This window comes from Thermobia domestica, chromosome 1, assembly GCF_964235325.1.
Source record: "Thermobia domestica chromosome 1, izTheDome1.hap1.1, whole genome shotgun sequence".
Lineage (NCBI taxonomy): Eukaryota > Metazoa > Arthropoda > Insecta > Zygentoma > Lepismatidae > Thermobia > Thermobia domestica.
Genome location: NC_137454.1, coordinates 263,986,850 through 264,001,383, shown reverse-complemented (window position 1 = coordinate 264,001,383; position 14,534 = coordinate 263,986,850). Strand labels below are relative to the sequence as shown.

At 34.5% G+C, this 14,534-nt stretch overlaps 1 protein-coding gene across 1 annotated transcript in view; it reads right to left on the bottom strand.

Moving 5' to 3' along the window:
• LOC145679576 (uncharacterized) overlaps nucleotides 1–14,534 on the bottom strand; it is a 694,799-nt gene that overhangs the window by 129,376 nt on the left and 550,889 nt on the right. Inside the window, exon 9 of the mRNA XM_081750156.1 lies at nucleotides 5,947–6,121. Within this exon, the coding sequence (XP_081606282.1) occupies nucleotides 5,947–6,121 (175 nt within the window). The remainder of the gene's footprint in view (nucleotides 1–5,946; nucleotides 6,122–14,534) is intronic.

The window sequence follows — 14,534 nt, the reverse complement described above, 5'->3', positions numbered from 1 at the left end:
TGTAAAGCATAAGCATGTCACAGCAATTTTTGATTATTTCAGTACAGCCATCACTTCGAAAATATATTTGCACAAAATTTTGAAAAAGGGATTTTTTGGAGGAAATTGTCCATATTTTACTCAAAATTTCCTTTCTCTCCTATATCATGCAAATATGCGAATAATATCGTTTGGAAGTATGTTTTGTTCTGAAGAGAGTGATGTATAATGTGATAGTCGGATGACGAGTTCTGAAGCAGTAGCTACTTAATTGAAAGTCAATATTTTCCTCAAGAATGCAAAAACCTAAAAAGATTCAGGGGAAAGTAGAGGGGGAAGCAAGAGAGAGAGGTGGGGACTTTTCATAAAATAGACCATATATTGTGGTCTGACACTCCTGAAAATTTCTGCTTCTTACTAATTAGTCCCTATACAAAATCTTTATTTGCTGGACCAACAGGATGCAGATCTTACTACCAAGGTACGAAATGCTTTGTGTCCTTGTATCATCGATCCACTTTTAGTGATAAGTGAGTAGAATATGGATGTTCACACGAAACAACTAGACAATGACTGAAGTTTGTTGGAATTAGCCATGCACGTCCCGCTAAGACAACTATTCTAACACAGGGGCACAAACCAAGATGTCTGGAATGTGCTTAGTTGCATGTGAATACTCCACGCAATTTGGCATCTAATCATTTGGTTCCACGAGAAGGTATTCCCTTCCGATGAACACGGAAGAGTAATATTAAACCAAACATTTGGAAAACGATATCACCTGGAGCAAGTAGGTCGAACCTTGCACTCTGGTCAAGCTTCAGCTCAGTTTTGTGGTTACATGACAGCTCTGGGTCCTTGTGAGCTCGTGCCGACTCCTGAGAGGATGACCATTGCAACCTATATTCGATCATTAGAGAACACGCTACTGCCATTCCTTCAAAGATATTTCGGTGGAAAAGATGAATTAATTTTTTATGCAAGACCATAGTGAGGTTCGTGCATCAAGACAGACAATGGAAAGGTCCGATAATCATCCCGAACTGATTTACCTAGATTGGCCTCTCATATTTTCTAATCTTAACCCTATAGAACACCATTGGGCTTCCATGATCCAAGAGTGGAAAATATGTCAACAGGACCAGGATCAGAAACTTCTTCAGGATCACGCCATGGAACTCAGGGATCATTTCCGACTGCATTCGGCAATGATTCCAATCCAGTAGCCAACATGAATAAACGTCTGTCTGATGTTATTGCCGCAAATGGCGATTATACCAAGTTTTATTGTCTCCATGCGAAACACGATGTGACTTACATACTTCTTTTTCATTTTCGTGATAGTCATATTGGCATTGTAGAGCGCTCACCTATGGCTTCAGGAATTCCGTCATATGTCTGTGGTGGATAACATTGTGTTCGTGGATGTTTCGGGATTTTCCCGTTTCTCCCCATATTCTATATTCTACTAATCCTTTCACAACTTATTTTATTCATCTTTTAACGGCTCTTTTACACTAGCCAGCACAATTGTGCAACATTAAAATCAAGTTTTATTTCATTTCTTTAGTATACTAGTTGTATGTGAATATTTTATTTCTTTCAATCTTTCTTCTTTATTCAAACCTCTTATTTCATTCACAGCTCTCTGGTAAATTGATTCCTTTGTTATGAACGCGAGAGAATTGCCTCTCATGCTTATACAATTTAAAAGAGGTTACTTTTCTACAAAGCACTGTCATTAAGTTTTATTTCTCTTTTTATTAAGAGTGAACGTAATCCTTTTTCAAATTAAAACATAACGGTTATGGTTTCTTCTTTCATTTATACTCGCATTCCTAGACAAAGACAGCAAATCCTCCCACTATTTTATTGCTTCTTCAAGAAAGTCACGTAATGGGCCTTAACTTTGGTTCACCCGTAGGTCCAGACTTCACGTGATTCGAAAGTTTTTTTGTCACTTTCCTACTTGTGCTCAAGAAATAAAAATGGTACGGCTTGAATGGGAATCGATCCGCAGACCACAAGATATTCAGATTTACTTGCTATTCAATATCCATGAGAGACGATAGTTGGAAGAGGAAAACTTATTTCTTTGCTACGAGGAACACACGCACATTACAAAGGTTACGTTAGTTTGATCTATGTTTGTGCTTTGTAAGAATTTACACAATTGACTCACTCTTTGAATATTACTCATAATTTCATCAATAAATTATTATAAACTTTAATGCTTCATACACAGTTCATAAAGCATTAAAGCAACGACACAAATCACAAATGGTGACCGAACTTCCAACCCTTGTCATCGTAGTTACAACTATTCACTTCAGGCTGTCACCTCATTTTTCTACCTAGAAGAAGGGCAAAACAAAATTCAGTACTGCCACCAGCTGACAAATATTTATACTCCATTTCTTGATGTTATCAAATGATATTTCTAGTTGTGAACACATAAAGTTAATAATATATAGGGTGCGGAAAAGTCTAGGAACGATCCAATATCTCGAGAAATATACAGATCAGCAAAACATACAAAAACATGGGTTAAATACTTTTGGAAAAGCTATCCAATTATACCAAACGCAACTCCCTAACCCGCCCCCCGTTGCGACTACGGGGAATGACTAAAATTTTAAATCTGAACCCCATTTCTTTTTGCACATTTGGATTCTTCAGAAAAAGTGATAGTGATTTGACCCAGAATTGAAAACAGTGTCTTCAGGGATGGTGTTTAAATCGACTCACAGAAAAAGGGGGACTATCAAAACGTTATGAAAATGCGAATTTTCAGACCCGTACTCTGTGACCATACGGTTAGCGTACTGGACTGCGGAATCAGAAGTCCCGGGTTCGATTTCGCGCAGTGTAACATTTTTATGTGTGTTATTTGTTCCCAAAAATGACTTCATACATCTAACTTCGATAAAAATAATCTATATGATCATAATTTATTAAGTTGCAAGAAAATGCGAATGGTGACAAAATGGTTTGTTTTTGTTGTAAATAACTATATGAACTCTAACCCTAATAACTCTATTACTAAGGACCACTTCATAAAACTAGTTTGCAAACCAATTATCGAAACTTGTATTGTATGTAACTTGAGTAAATTACTGATTGAAGTTAAAACGTATGAATTTATTATTTGATGATGTTACAAAAGTAAAAGTTGTCTTTAGCGGGGGTCGGGAACGTCTGACTCCGCAGTCCAGTACTCTAGCCGTAAGACCACAGAGTACGGGACTATCAATTCACATCTTCATAACTTTTTTTTATGTGTCGACTCAACCGATATCCATCAAGGTACTGTTTTTAATTCTGGGTCAAATCACTGTTACTCCTTCTGGAGAGTTCAAATGTGCAATAAGAAATTGGAGTTTCCATTTAAAATTTTAATTTACTCCCGTAGCCCCGAACGGGGTGGGGATAGGGAATTGTGTTTGGTATCATTGGATAGCTTTTTCGAAACTATTTAATACACGTTTTGTTTGTTTTGCTGATCTGTATATTTGACGAGATATTGGATCGTTACGGGATTTTTTCCGCATCCTGCATTATTATGTTCATATTTGATAATAAGAAGCATCTGACATATATCAAATCTATTCCTATCAATAGTTTCGGCTATGTGACTTTCTCGTACCTTCTCCTGTCGTTCTGAAAATAAAAAGGACTGCTTTTGACGGAAATTGAATTTGTGACATTAAGATTTATAGTGTATGGCGTTGTTGACGACAACACCTTGGATATTGTTCATAAAAAGACTAAGAAAAGCTATTCACTAGCTCATTGTCAACGGTTTGGACTGTAAGAAATGAAAATATTTCTTAGCGCTAATGTGCATGCCAAACGGAAGTGATGTGTTTCTACACGATTTGCTTTTCTCATATGGCTGGATAATTAAAATTTCTATTGTGGTAAAGAAAACATAACAAATCACTTCAACGAGAATCGACCAGAGAATCTCTCGATTTCCAGTTCTCCTTACTGCCTATTACACCACGGAAACGCAGCTAGAATGAGAATGACACATTAATTGACTTGTTCGATAGAGACAAGGGTCTTTACATTCAATATTTTCCGTATTTTCGTTTTTATTGTGTTCACGCTTTGTGTTTTTGTTACGGTGCATGAAAAACCAAATGCATTTTTCGCTATGGTGTCCAGGAATACTGTTTTAACTGATCAGAAAACAGGAATCTGCGTCGAAGTGATATAGGACAACGTGTGGTATTTTATTTTCATACCATTAAGTACAGGAAGGGGCAGACAATACTGTTATTCGGAAAGCATGCATTTACTTCTTTGACACATAGTGCAAAGTATTAGATGATTTCTGACATTAATTTCGAAAGCTTCAAGAGCTTTGTGAACATTAGTGTCTTACCGACAACATTCACTTATATAGGGCCTAATATTGGTTTTCCTTATATAATTTAGCTCTTCTCTATAGTATATTATCTAAGATAATAATGAAACATTACCAAGTGCCCGCAATATAAACAAATGAATTGCAAAGGAATTCTCATACCTTCTATAAGATACTCTTCATATTTACAAAAACTAATTAGTCAATCATGCAATTTCCTACATACCCTTCAAATCGATTTTCCCTCAGTTCAAGAATGAAAAATTAGTATAGTGGTTTAAGTATCGAACTTGTGAGTAGAAGGTCCTAGGATCGAACCAAGGAAATGAACATCGAAAATTTTATAAATTGCAGTATTACATATTTCACCCGTATTAACACGGGAGTAAAATTGTTAATGTATCCGTGTAAAAATGATGACTTCTATCACTTTAGCATTGCGGGCAGTGAAGCAACAGTACTCGAGTTGACTCACGCTGTCTAAACTACTGGTAAACTAAGATTGGATTAGTCATAAGGCACTCCGTTAATATGAAGTATGGAGTTAAGAATCTGTGTCATTTTCGTTTTCATTTTATTTATGTATGGTTTACTGCTTTGTATTAACTAACCTCTCTGACCCAAAACCCATTAGGAAATAGGCTCAGCACTCATATCATCACGGCTTAGGTGAACGAAAGTTGCAATATAACTTTCACCCACTTAACCCAGTACTCGGGTTCCTGATTCACTATATTTCTTCTCTATCTCTTGCTTCTTTCACTGTTTTACATTGCTGTTTCATTTTCTCATTTACAAAACCTATCCTCTTTTAAATTCGGTCCCATATGCGACTCCATTTACTTTGATATATTCGATGAGGTACAAATTCCTCAGTCTCTTATAATATGTCCAAATCACCCAGCGGCTCTCTTGTTACGTTTCTAATAACGATGAGTTAAGATTTTAGATTTCAGTAGTTCATTTTAAATAAACTAGCAAACAATTTGTTAATTGCTATGTGCAATGAGATCTTTCTCATTAAATCTTATTTGATAATGCTTTCCAAAGAGGATGGAATATTTCAGTTAGAGATAGTGAGCTTTTATATTCTAACCATAATCAATAATTGCAGGTAGAAACATTAAGTGCATAATAAAGCAGTTGAAGCTAATATTATTTCAATGCGTATCGTAGAATATGTGTACTTGGTCATTCACGCATTCTAAATGGAATTAGTTGTAAAGTATAGCTGTTAGCGATGTTTGTACCTTACGTTTAAATTCCATATATTACTGTGAATTGTTTATCTTATTAAATAATCGTATACTCGAATATTACCTCAAACTATTACGATAAGATAATGACATTCATCCATTTTAAATGGAAACCAACGTTAAACACTATAATAAGAAAATAATGTAGTTGATAAATATTTAATAGTAAAAATAAACCAAACAGCATCAGTAAGTATTTCATAGAAACTGTTCTTGAAGATAAATACAATTACTATTAAGCAATTGTAAACACATATGCTATTTCCACACACAATGACGCACGAATTCGCCTACTGGATCGTCAAAGACTACTAGGAATACGTAGAACATTTTACATACCAGTGGTTCTATATTTTCTGGTGGATCTACTTCCTTCAAAAACCAGTGATAATTAAATCCTACGTCATCACAATATCTCTGTTCTAATGCGTAAAGCTCTTCCTCAGAACACAAAAGACTATCAGTTCCCAAACACTCACGGAACTGTGACCTAGACACATGACCAGTATTGATTCTGTAACATAAAGTAAATGAACAATTCGGTATAATCATTTTTTATTAGATCAATACTTCCTAGTCTTTAAATTATGTACACTACAGCGCTACAGGAATATTTTAAATACACCAATACTATTGTATAAAAATGTTCTTTCAATTGGTATAGAGTTGTTAACATATCGTAGTTGAAGATGTGATACCTTGTATGTCCAACTTTTGCGATTTTGAGTTCTTGGCATAAACCATATGAGAAAGCAATAACCCATGTTCTAGCAAACAATCGATTACATCGTTTGCTTGCATGTTGATTGCTGGCAACTTCAGGTGATACCTCGTATGCTAGCGTGTTCAGTGTATTATAGCCATATGTGCTGTGATGAGAGCAGCTGTATCAGCGTGTTTTTAAAGGTTAAAACACCTTTTGGAAGGTCTGAAATATTAATATTGCGAATAGTTATAGTGACGTTGTTTTGTCTCCTGAAAAACTAACAAATTGGACATAAGAGGTATCACATCTTCAACGACGAATCTCACTTTTGCACTATCGCAATTTTAAACATAAACGCATATTTAAACATTTTATATAAAACGTTACATAAACATATTTCTCCCATTTTTGAACATACTTTGCGAAAAATACTATGTCAAATTTTCTATTATCAAATTGCTTTGATTATTTTTTAAAATTATTTTTATATTAAATTCCTTAATTTGTTATTTTGAACAGATGATATTGCACATTATTTTTAAGAGTAATGAGCATATTTAATAGCGCATAGCTCTTTACGACATTTTACCATAAAAATACATATCCAGAACTATAACAAGTTATTTTTATCTTAATATATCTATATAATGTATTTAAAGGTCTGTTGTATACTCTTTCCAATGCCGTTTAAATCATTCGAATTGATTAATAAATTGCGAAATGTAATATAAAAAAGAAGGTACGGAGAAAATTTTAATTGATAATAACTGTACATCACAACACATAAAGGTCAGACTATATGGCATAGTCGCGCCAAATGCAAATACGTCAAGGACCTACATTTTCCCTCTCACACACTCGCTATATGAAGTTGCAAATGATTATACTGAAAACATATTGAGGTCACTCTATATATTGTAGGCGCGTCAAACGCAACTATGTCGGAGACCTATGTTTTCTTTGGCGTAGGTGCGTTAAAAGTAACTACCAACATAGAATTGCATTGTTCAATAATATTTCCTTGTGATATACTTACGTCATCTCTCTTGTAAATTGAACATATACGAGTAATGACACTCCAAAGTACATGGATCATACTTATTTAGTCGCGTCCTGCTATACTCCTTATTACTGAGGAAATATATATAATTTACAACTAATAACACTCCATTCGGTCATTACTCATATAAAAATCATTTACTCCCAGAGGAACCTTAAGCATGATTATAGGAACATATGGAAACATTGCAGTGCTGCCAAACTAATTGACCTATTTTATCAAGTTTATTCGTAATATTTTAAGGGTGGTAATTTTCACCCCATAAGTTTGAATGTGAAAACTCTACCAATAAAGAGTGTGGCAATTTCCAGATTAAGGATATTAAATGAATACACTGCATAAAAAATTAGATATTTGAGAAATAAAAATACTAGCACAATCACATTACAAAAAATCTCTTACCCTTGTCACTTATTATCCAATTTTAAAAAATACTACCATTATCTCTATAAAATTTTAAGATTTTTTTCAACAACAAAGTAATTCTACAAAAATTCTCAAAACTTTTGATTTGTTATATCTGCTTATATTTCGGCTGGGGATGGTAACTCAGTGGTGGAACACTTACCTCTGGTGCGCAAGGTCATTGGTTCGATCCCCGGCCAAGTAAGTTTCTGGTGGACAGTATCGTGTTCGTAGGTTTTCTCGGGGTACTCCCGACTCCTCCCACTTTCTCGTTCCACTAATTATTCCATCATGATTCATTTGCTTTAATCAACTCCTCCCTTAGCCTAAAGAGCTTAATCGTGGGACGTTAAACTGAAAGATTTCAGTTTTATATTCTATTTATTTACGTATTTCGAAAATTTAAACGAATTTTAGTAGAGAATTAAAATGTAATTTTATGAATATCTTGATAATTGCTTATTTCTAAGGATGAAATTAGAAAAAACTAATATTTCAGTTTTCGTTGCTTTTCTAACCATAAAATTCTTTGTTTCCACAATTACATAACATTTATAAATTGGTATATTGATAATCAATCTGATAAATTTGATACTGAATGAATGATTTTCTATTTACTTCGTTCTTAATTGGAAATAATGACTTCTTAATTTCTGGCCGTTGGTCCACTTTAGTGCAAACTTAGGTCTAATGAATTTTGATATCAATTGCGCGTTGCCCTGAATGTCTAACATTTATATTGAAATTAGTTGTAAGAATAGAATTCTTTAGAGGTTCAATACTAGAAACTCGCTTGTATCCTCGTCGCCATAAGTGCCTTTACATCGCAGTGATGGGTATGTGACCGCGCAGTACTCCAAGGAAGGGATGGTTGTATAAGAATTTTTGATTAATTTTGAAGAGTTTTTATTTTGACTAGGGAATTAACATAGGTATAGGGAGTAAAGACACAGATTTGAAGCATCAGTGCACGAAAAGATTCGTATTCTCAGTTTTTCTATTTATTGTTTTATATGTTAAGTTAAACACCACAATATGTATCACTGATATCGCAGATCGTATTATTTTGTAAAATCGTGTCTGTAACCTATTGTCAAAACATTCATCTCAAGACATGATGTAGAGAAAAGAGAAAGAGATGAGACATCTGTAATATATGTATAATTACTCAATAAGTAATTATAAGTAAATTAGACTCAATAAGTAATTGTAGAAATTAGTTAAAGGACACGTAAGAGAGCGAAAAGGAGGTCTGGAAGTCTGAACTTTTTAGAAACGTCCTAGATAGGTGAAAATATAGTTAAAAATTGCAAAAGGTATCATGTAATTTATCTTTCTTTTCTTATATCCTAGTATACTTTTTTCTTTCACATCCAAACATCTCTATTCAGAATTACGAGATGTTTGTGAAGAGAGGTGAAGAGAGAAACATTCCATCTCAAGAATTATATCAGAAAAAAATCTTTTGACTTAGGCTAGATTCGAACTCGTAACCCTTGAATCCATAAGTCTGCGCTCTACCGATTGAGCTAACAATTGCTGTTGTAAAAGCCTGATTTTTACAACTACCGGTTGCTGAATGGAGTGTATTAACGAAATTGGCCGAGATAATTGCTTCATATAGCTATTGCAATAATAATAATAATAATAATAATAATAATAATAATAATAATAATAATAATAAAGAAGATGATGAACAGAATTTAAAATGTCGCATTGTTAAAAAAATTGGTGTGCGAAGTTAGTCCTAATATGAGATTTTATTAATTATATATAATAAATGTAAGCGTGGTTTATTCGTGCGTGCTACTCAAACTGCGCAACTCATAAGGGTTGTACGCGTATGGTACAGTAGCCTTGCGTCCTCCAACCGTGAAGAAAGATTCGGTTTGAACCTATGCGTGTCCTAAGAGGAAGGAGGAGATTCAAAGAAAGAGAAGTGGTTTAGAAATTATGCAAAAATAGAATATCTCACGAGGTGAGGTGATATAGAGTTCAGCGTGTCTTTCAGCTGTGACTCTATACAAGATGTGCATATACGACTTAACGTGGAACCCGAACCACACGACTCCTGCCGGGAATCGAAACCCGTATCATCTCTAGCTCTATCATGAGAGACACACAAGGGCGCCCATATTGTGGTTTTCAAAGGGGGCAAGTATAAGCGACATTTCAAATATAGTTCCAAATTTTGGGGTAAATATTCAAAGAATTTTTGGGTTTTTGATCTTGCAAAGTATAATTTCCTCTAGAGGGGGCAATCGCCCCCTCTTACTCCCTTAATGGGCGCCCCTGGAGACACAGGGACATGCAAAAATAATCGAAAATAAACGATATTAATGTTAAATCCATAGCTATTGAGTACATGAATTATGAAACCTTCTATATCGTTCACATCAAAGTTTAGCATTATCGGCATGGAGGTTTAATGGGAGGGGTGAAAATTTAATAATTCTTAATTGAAAGATATGAGTGTCTATTCAATAGTTTTCGGGGTTGCTGAAATTAATAATTACACTCCAGATACCATTAAAGCCCAAAGCTTTACTCTTTCGTTAGCAGGAACGTTATTCATTTACTTAACTCAGGAGACCTTAAAGTTAAGGATATGAAACTCCATGCATATAGTTCTAATTCAAAATTATTAGATACGTATTGTAGCTTAGACTTCTAAGGAGGGGAAGGGCCAATTTATGCAATGATTTCCTTCACATTCGAATAAAATACTGATCCATTATATTGCGAAAACTCATTTCGAGTAGTGTCATTGCTAATAGTTTTCCGTATTTGTTTAGACCCCTACTCATTTATAACAGAATCTCACTTTTCCTGTAACACCTAAGCAAGCACTTAGTAAAGTAAATGCAATTAAAATCTATATTCATAGGACAGTGGTGCAAATGCAGTTGAGCTCTTCGGCAATCTTTAGCATGGAAAGAGAAAAAAGCCACCACATTGATATTGGAAAAGTAGCTAATGAATTCCTCCCCGAAAAAGGTCACCCGCACATTTATTTTACAGATGGTGGTTTATAGCTATATGTAAGTTTGTTGAAATTGCTCCATAGTTGTGGGGGCGAGACACTGAAGTCATCCGTAATAAGGGGGCAAGTGGCATGTAAAAGTACTCAATATAAACAATATTAATATCGAAATCGTTATGGTATTAGTTTTCGTAGTCGCAGATGAATAGTGACGCTGTCGATGTTGCTTAAGTTCCAGTTAAGCCTTGGTTGGCATGGAGGTCAGAGTGGGAGGGTGACAGGCAAATAAATAAATAAATAAAATAAAATAAAATCGAAAACATCCTTTATTTGTGTCGAATATATAGTTTTCGGGATCTCTGACATAAACAGTAACATTCCAGATGTGGTATATGACCAAGGTTGGCCCCATTCGCATGCGGTTTCAGAGGAGAGAACCGGTGAAGATTTCAGAACAGTTCCTTTGACTTAAGTTTCAATACACTTAGAGTGAGGAGTGGTAATACACAAATACTGGTGTCACATCCGGACCTATCAGAGGTATTTCTGGGGAACTGTCGTTGCTCCAGGGAGGCATTACCCCATGATCAGTCCCTAAAATTCTTACTGCTTTACAGGAGCGTAGGCAGGAATTTATTTCAGTGATCGAAAGCATTTTTAGGGTTAAATTGTTCAGATGGTAATGTATACGTATACTAAATTCGTTTGAAATCCCTCCAGGAGCCCATGTTGCATCGTACGTTCAACTGTACTTTTTTCTGAATCAAAACTTTCTTTCTCTCTCTCTCTCTCTCTCTCTCTCTCTCTCTATATATATATATATATATATATATATATATATATATATATATATATATATATATATATAACAGTAACAGGATCGGTTGTAGACATTTTGTAAGTGTAAATAAACAATATTTAGTCGCCCCCGCCTAAATGATAATAAAAGAATAGAATGCTGTAATGGACAAAAATTCTTCAGATAATTGTTACAGTTACAAATTTCTTCAATATATAATAATTCAGTCTTCCTGTGAGTATTAAAGGAAAATGGCGAAATTAAACCTAATTAACTGTGGATGAATCATGACCAAAGTTCCAGTTTTAATAATTTATATATATTTTTTTTAAATAAGCACAGGAAACAACTAAAATGTATACCTAAGATGTATTTTGACAAATACAGTTGAAACATAAAAGTCGAAATAGAATAAAACTAATGAGCTTTAAGTTTAACATTATCACAGGTTTGATTTTGGCAAAGAGATATGCTCTTACACTTCATTAAAAGCATATTAAAATAGTGTTTTCCAGTGATACAAATATTGTAGTTAGATTAATTTCTCGTTTTCTTTGTTACTGTAAAGTTCATGTTATAAAGACACTTTTCTGGCTTTCAATTTGGCAAAATCTCTTATTATTGCATCAATATCAATTTCATTCAGAATGTAATTTTCAATGGCCATCAAAGCTAGTCCATTTAATCGTTCTTGAGATGTACTTGATTTCAAATAATTCTTTATTAATTTTAGTTAAACTAGTTCAATACACAACAAATGACAAAAGTGTGTGTCTTAATTGATATTTAATTTGTCCTCGATCCAGTAGCAGCACTTTAAAATCAGGTTCCTTCGCAAAAATTCTTTTCAGGGCCTTTTAGGCCTATAGAACAATTCAATTCTTTCATGTTTCTTTCCAACATAAACGTACGAAATCAGGCAGTAACACAATGTAAACACAAGCAAAGATGCACCTAAGATTTTTCTTTCGGGTTCGAAGATTTTTCGGAATAGCCTACAAATGCAAATAATTTTGTGTATCTGCCCCTGAAATTGTGCTAATTGAAGGATCCAGACTCTCAGACTACCTGTGCAGTGTTTCGTCCACACATATTTTTAGGGGGCCATTTTCTCCCGGGAGGAGATCAAAATAATACGTCTGTAATATAATAATAAATAAAAGAATAGCAGCAGTGGCCCTCTGAATACTAAGTGTACCCCCCGGAAGATTTTTTTCTGAAAGGAACACTGCACCTATTAGGGATGCCCACGATACAAGATGTGTAGCTGTCTCGTCTCGAAAATGTGTTGTAAAAATGATGTCTCGACTCGAAAAATGTATATTTCGATATTGGAAGAACCGTGTCTCGACTCGAATTTTGTTTGGAAAATCCTGTCTCGATTCGTCTCGTGCGCATCCCTAGCACCTATGTCGGTGCATCCCTGAACACAAGTAACTAATAATCAAAACTCTACTTTGCATTAGAATTATTAGTAATTTAAAATATCGCTCCTTCTAAATTTAATAACAGAGAATGGATTAATACTTATTGTTATACTGTTATAAACAACAAGCATCTGTATATGCTGCTGTGATTGAAAGTGAGAGTACTGAAAAAAAAAACTACTTGTCATCCAAATGACCTTTCATCGCTTTCGATTATATCCTTTTAAGTTATATACTTATATGCCGCGTGAAAACTAATTGTATTCAAACATATTTTGAAATACATGAAATTTAATTCAGACCCGTAACAGAAATGACCGTATCGTCCCATTTTAATTCAACAATTAAATTACTGCAATCAGGTAAAATAACCTTACAGTTTCAAAAGAATGTCGACCTGCAAATGCTTCGTTAACAGTGACTGGTATTGATAACTCCCCACCTCAACATTTGTATGATTTTGTCCAGAACGCGAAAGAAACCTTTTAGAGCCTTCGGTTGCCTCTTATCTTCTTTCATGTTTTGTAGCTTTATTTTCCGATAAAATGCTCACTTGGTTTTATATCGTTGCTCATTATTATTACATGAAAAACAAAGTACTATTAAAAAGTGAAAGCACACATCATTATAAATTTAAAAAATAAAACAAAAACGAAATGACTTAGGATAGAAATGAAAATCTTGACGAACGACAAATGAACTAATAGATATTAAACAAAGTGAGCATTAAGCAGTGGACAGCGATTTGAGCCATTAGGAACTTAAGTTAAAATTTCCCTCAGAAATGATTTTTAAAAAATCCATTTGTACTGCCCGTCTTTTCTTAGTATTCGCTCCACTCCCTGGGCGAATGGACAAGAAAAGCCTACTTGCTTGCACGGGGGCCCGAAGAATTGTTTAGAGGGGTCATCTTCCTGGTTGGTATATTACGTTTGGTATTTTTATTTGTATTAAGAAAATCTTAAGAAATTATACATATATATTATACTTGTCGTAAGCCAGGTGGGGCCCGGCCCCCTCGTCCCCTTTTGGACGCCCATGCTTGTTTCAACTTTGATAATGTGAATTTCATTTACGGTGATCTTTCTCAACCCTTAACTGAGGTCATTGAACCGAAGTACTATGCGAAGACACTGTTTAAGACAAGATGGAGGAGCACCCTTGGAGAGACATTTCTTTCTACTGTGATAATGCCACCCAATCCATAAACAATACTTGCGGTTGAATTCCTTTCGTTTGTTGATCCATTCGGATTTTAAAGACATATTTGGCAATGATATTCTCTAGTAAGGTGTCGGAAGGATTGTTGAGGAAGGAATGAAGAGTCTGTTATATTTGTATTTTGTGCATATGGTGGGATTGTGGAAAGAATACCACTGTCTTTAGCTCTACGGTCATAGTGCTTAATACAACATCTATTGGAAAGCTAAATTTACCTTCATTTTATCTCATATTCGTAAAATATCCCTTTTCCCTCTTTAAAAAGATCTATCCTGTGCCGTGGAAATTTTCCTCAAACTAGCATCACTTGTGCGTGTGGTATTGGC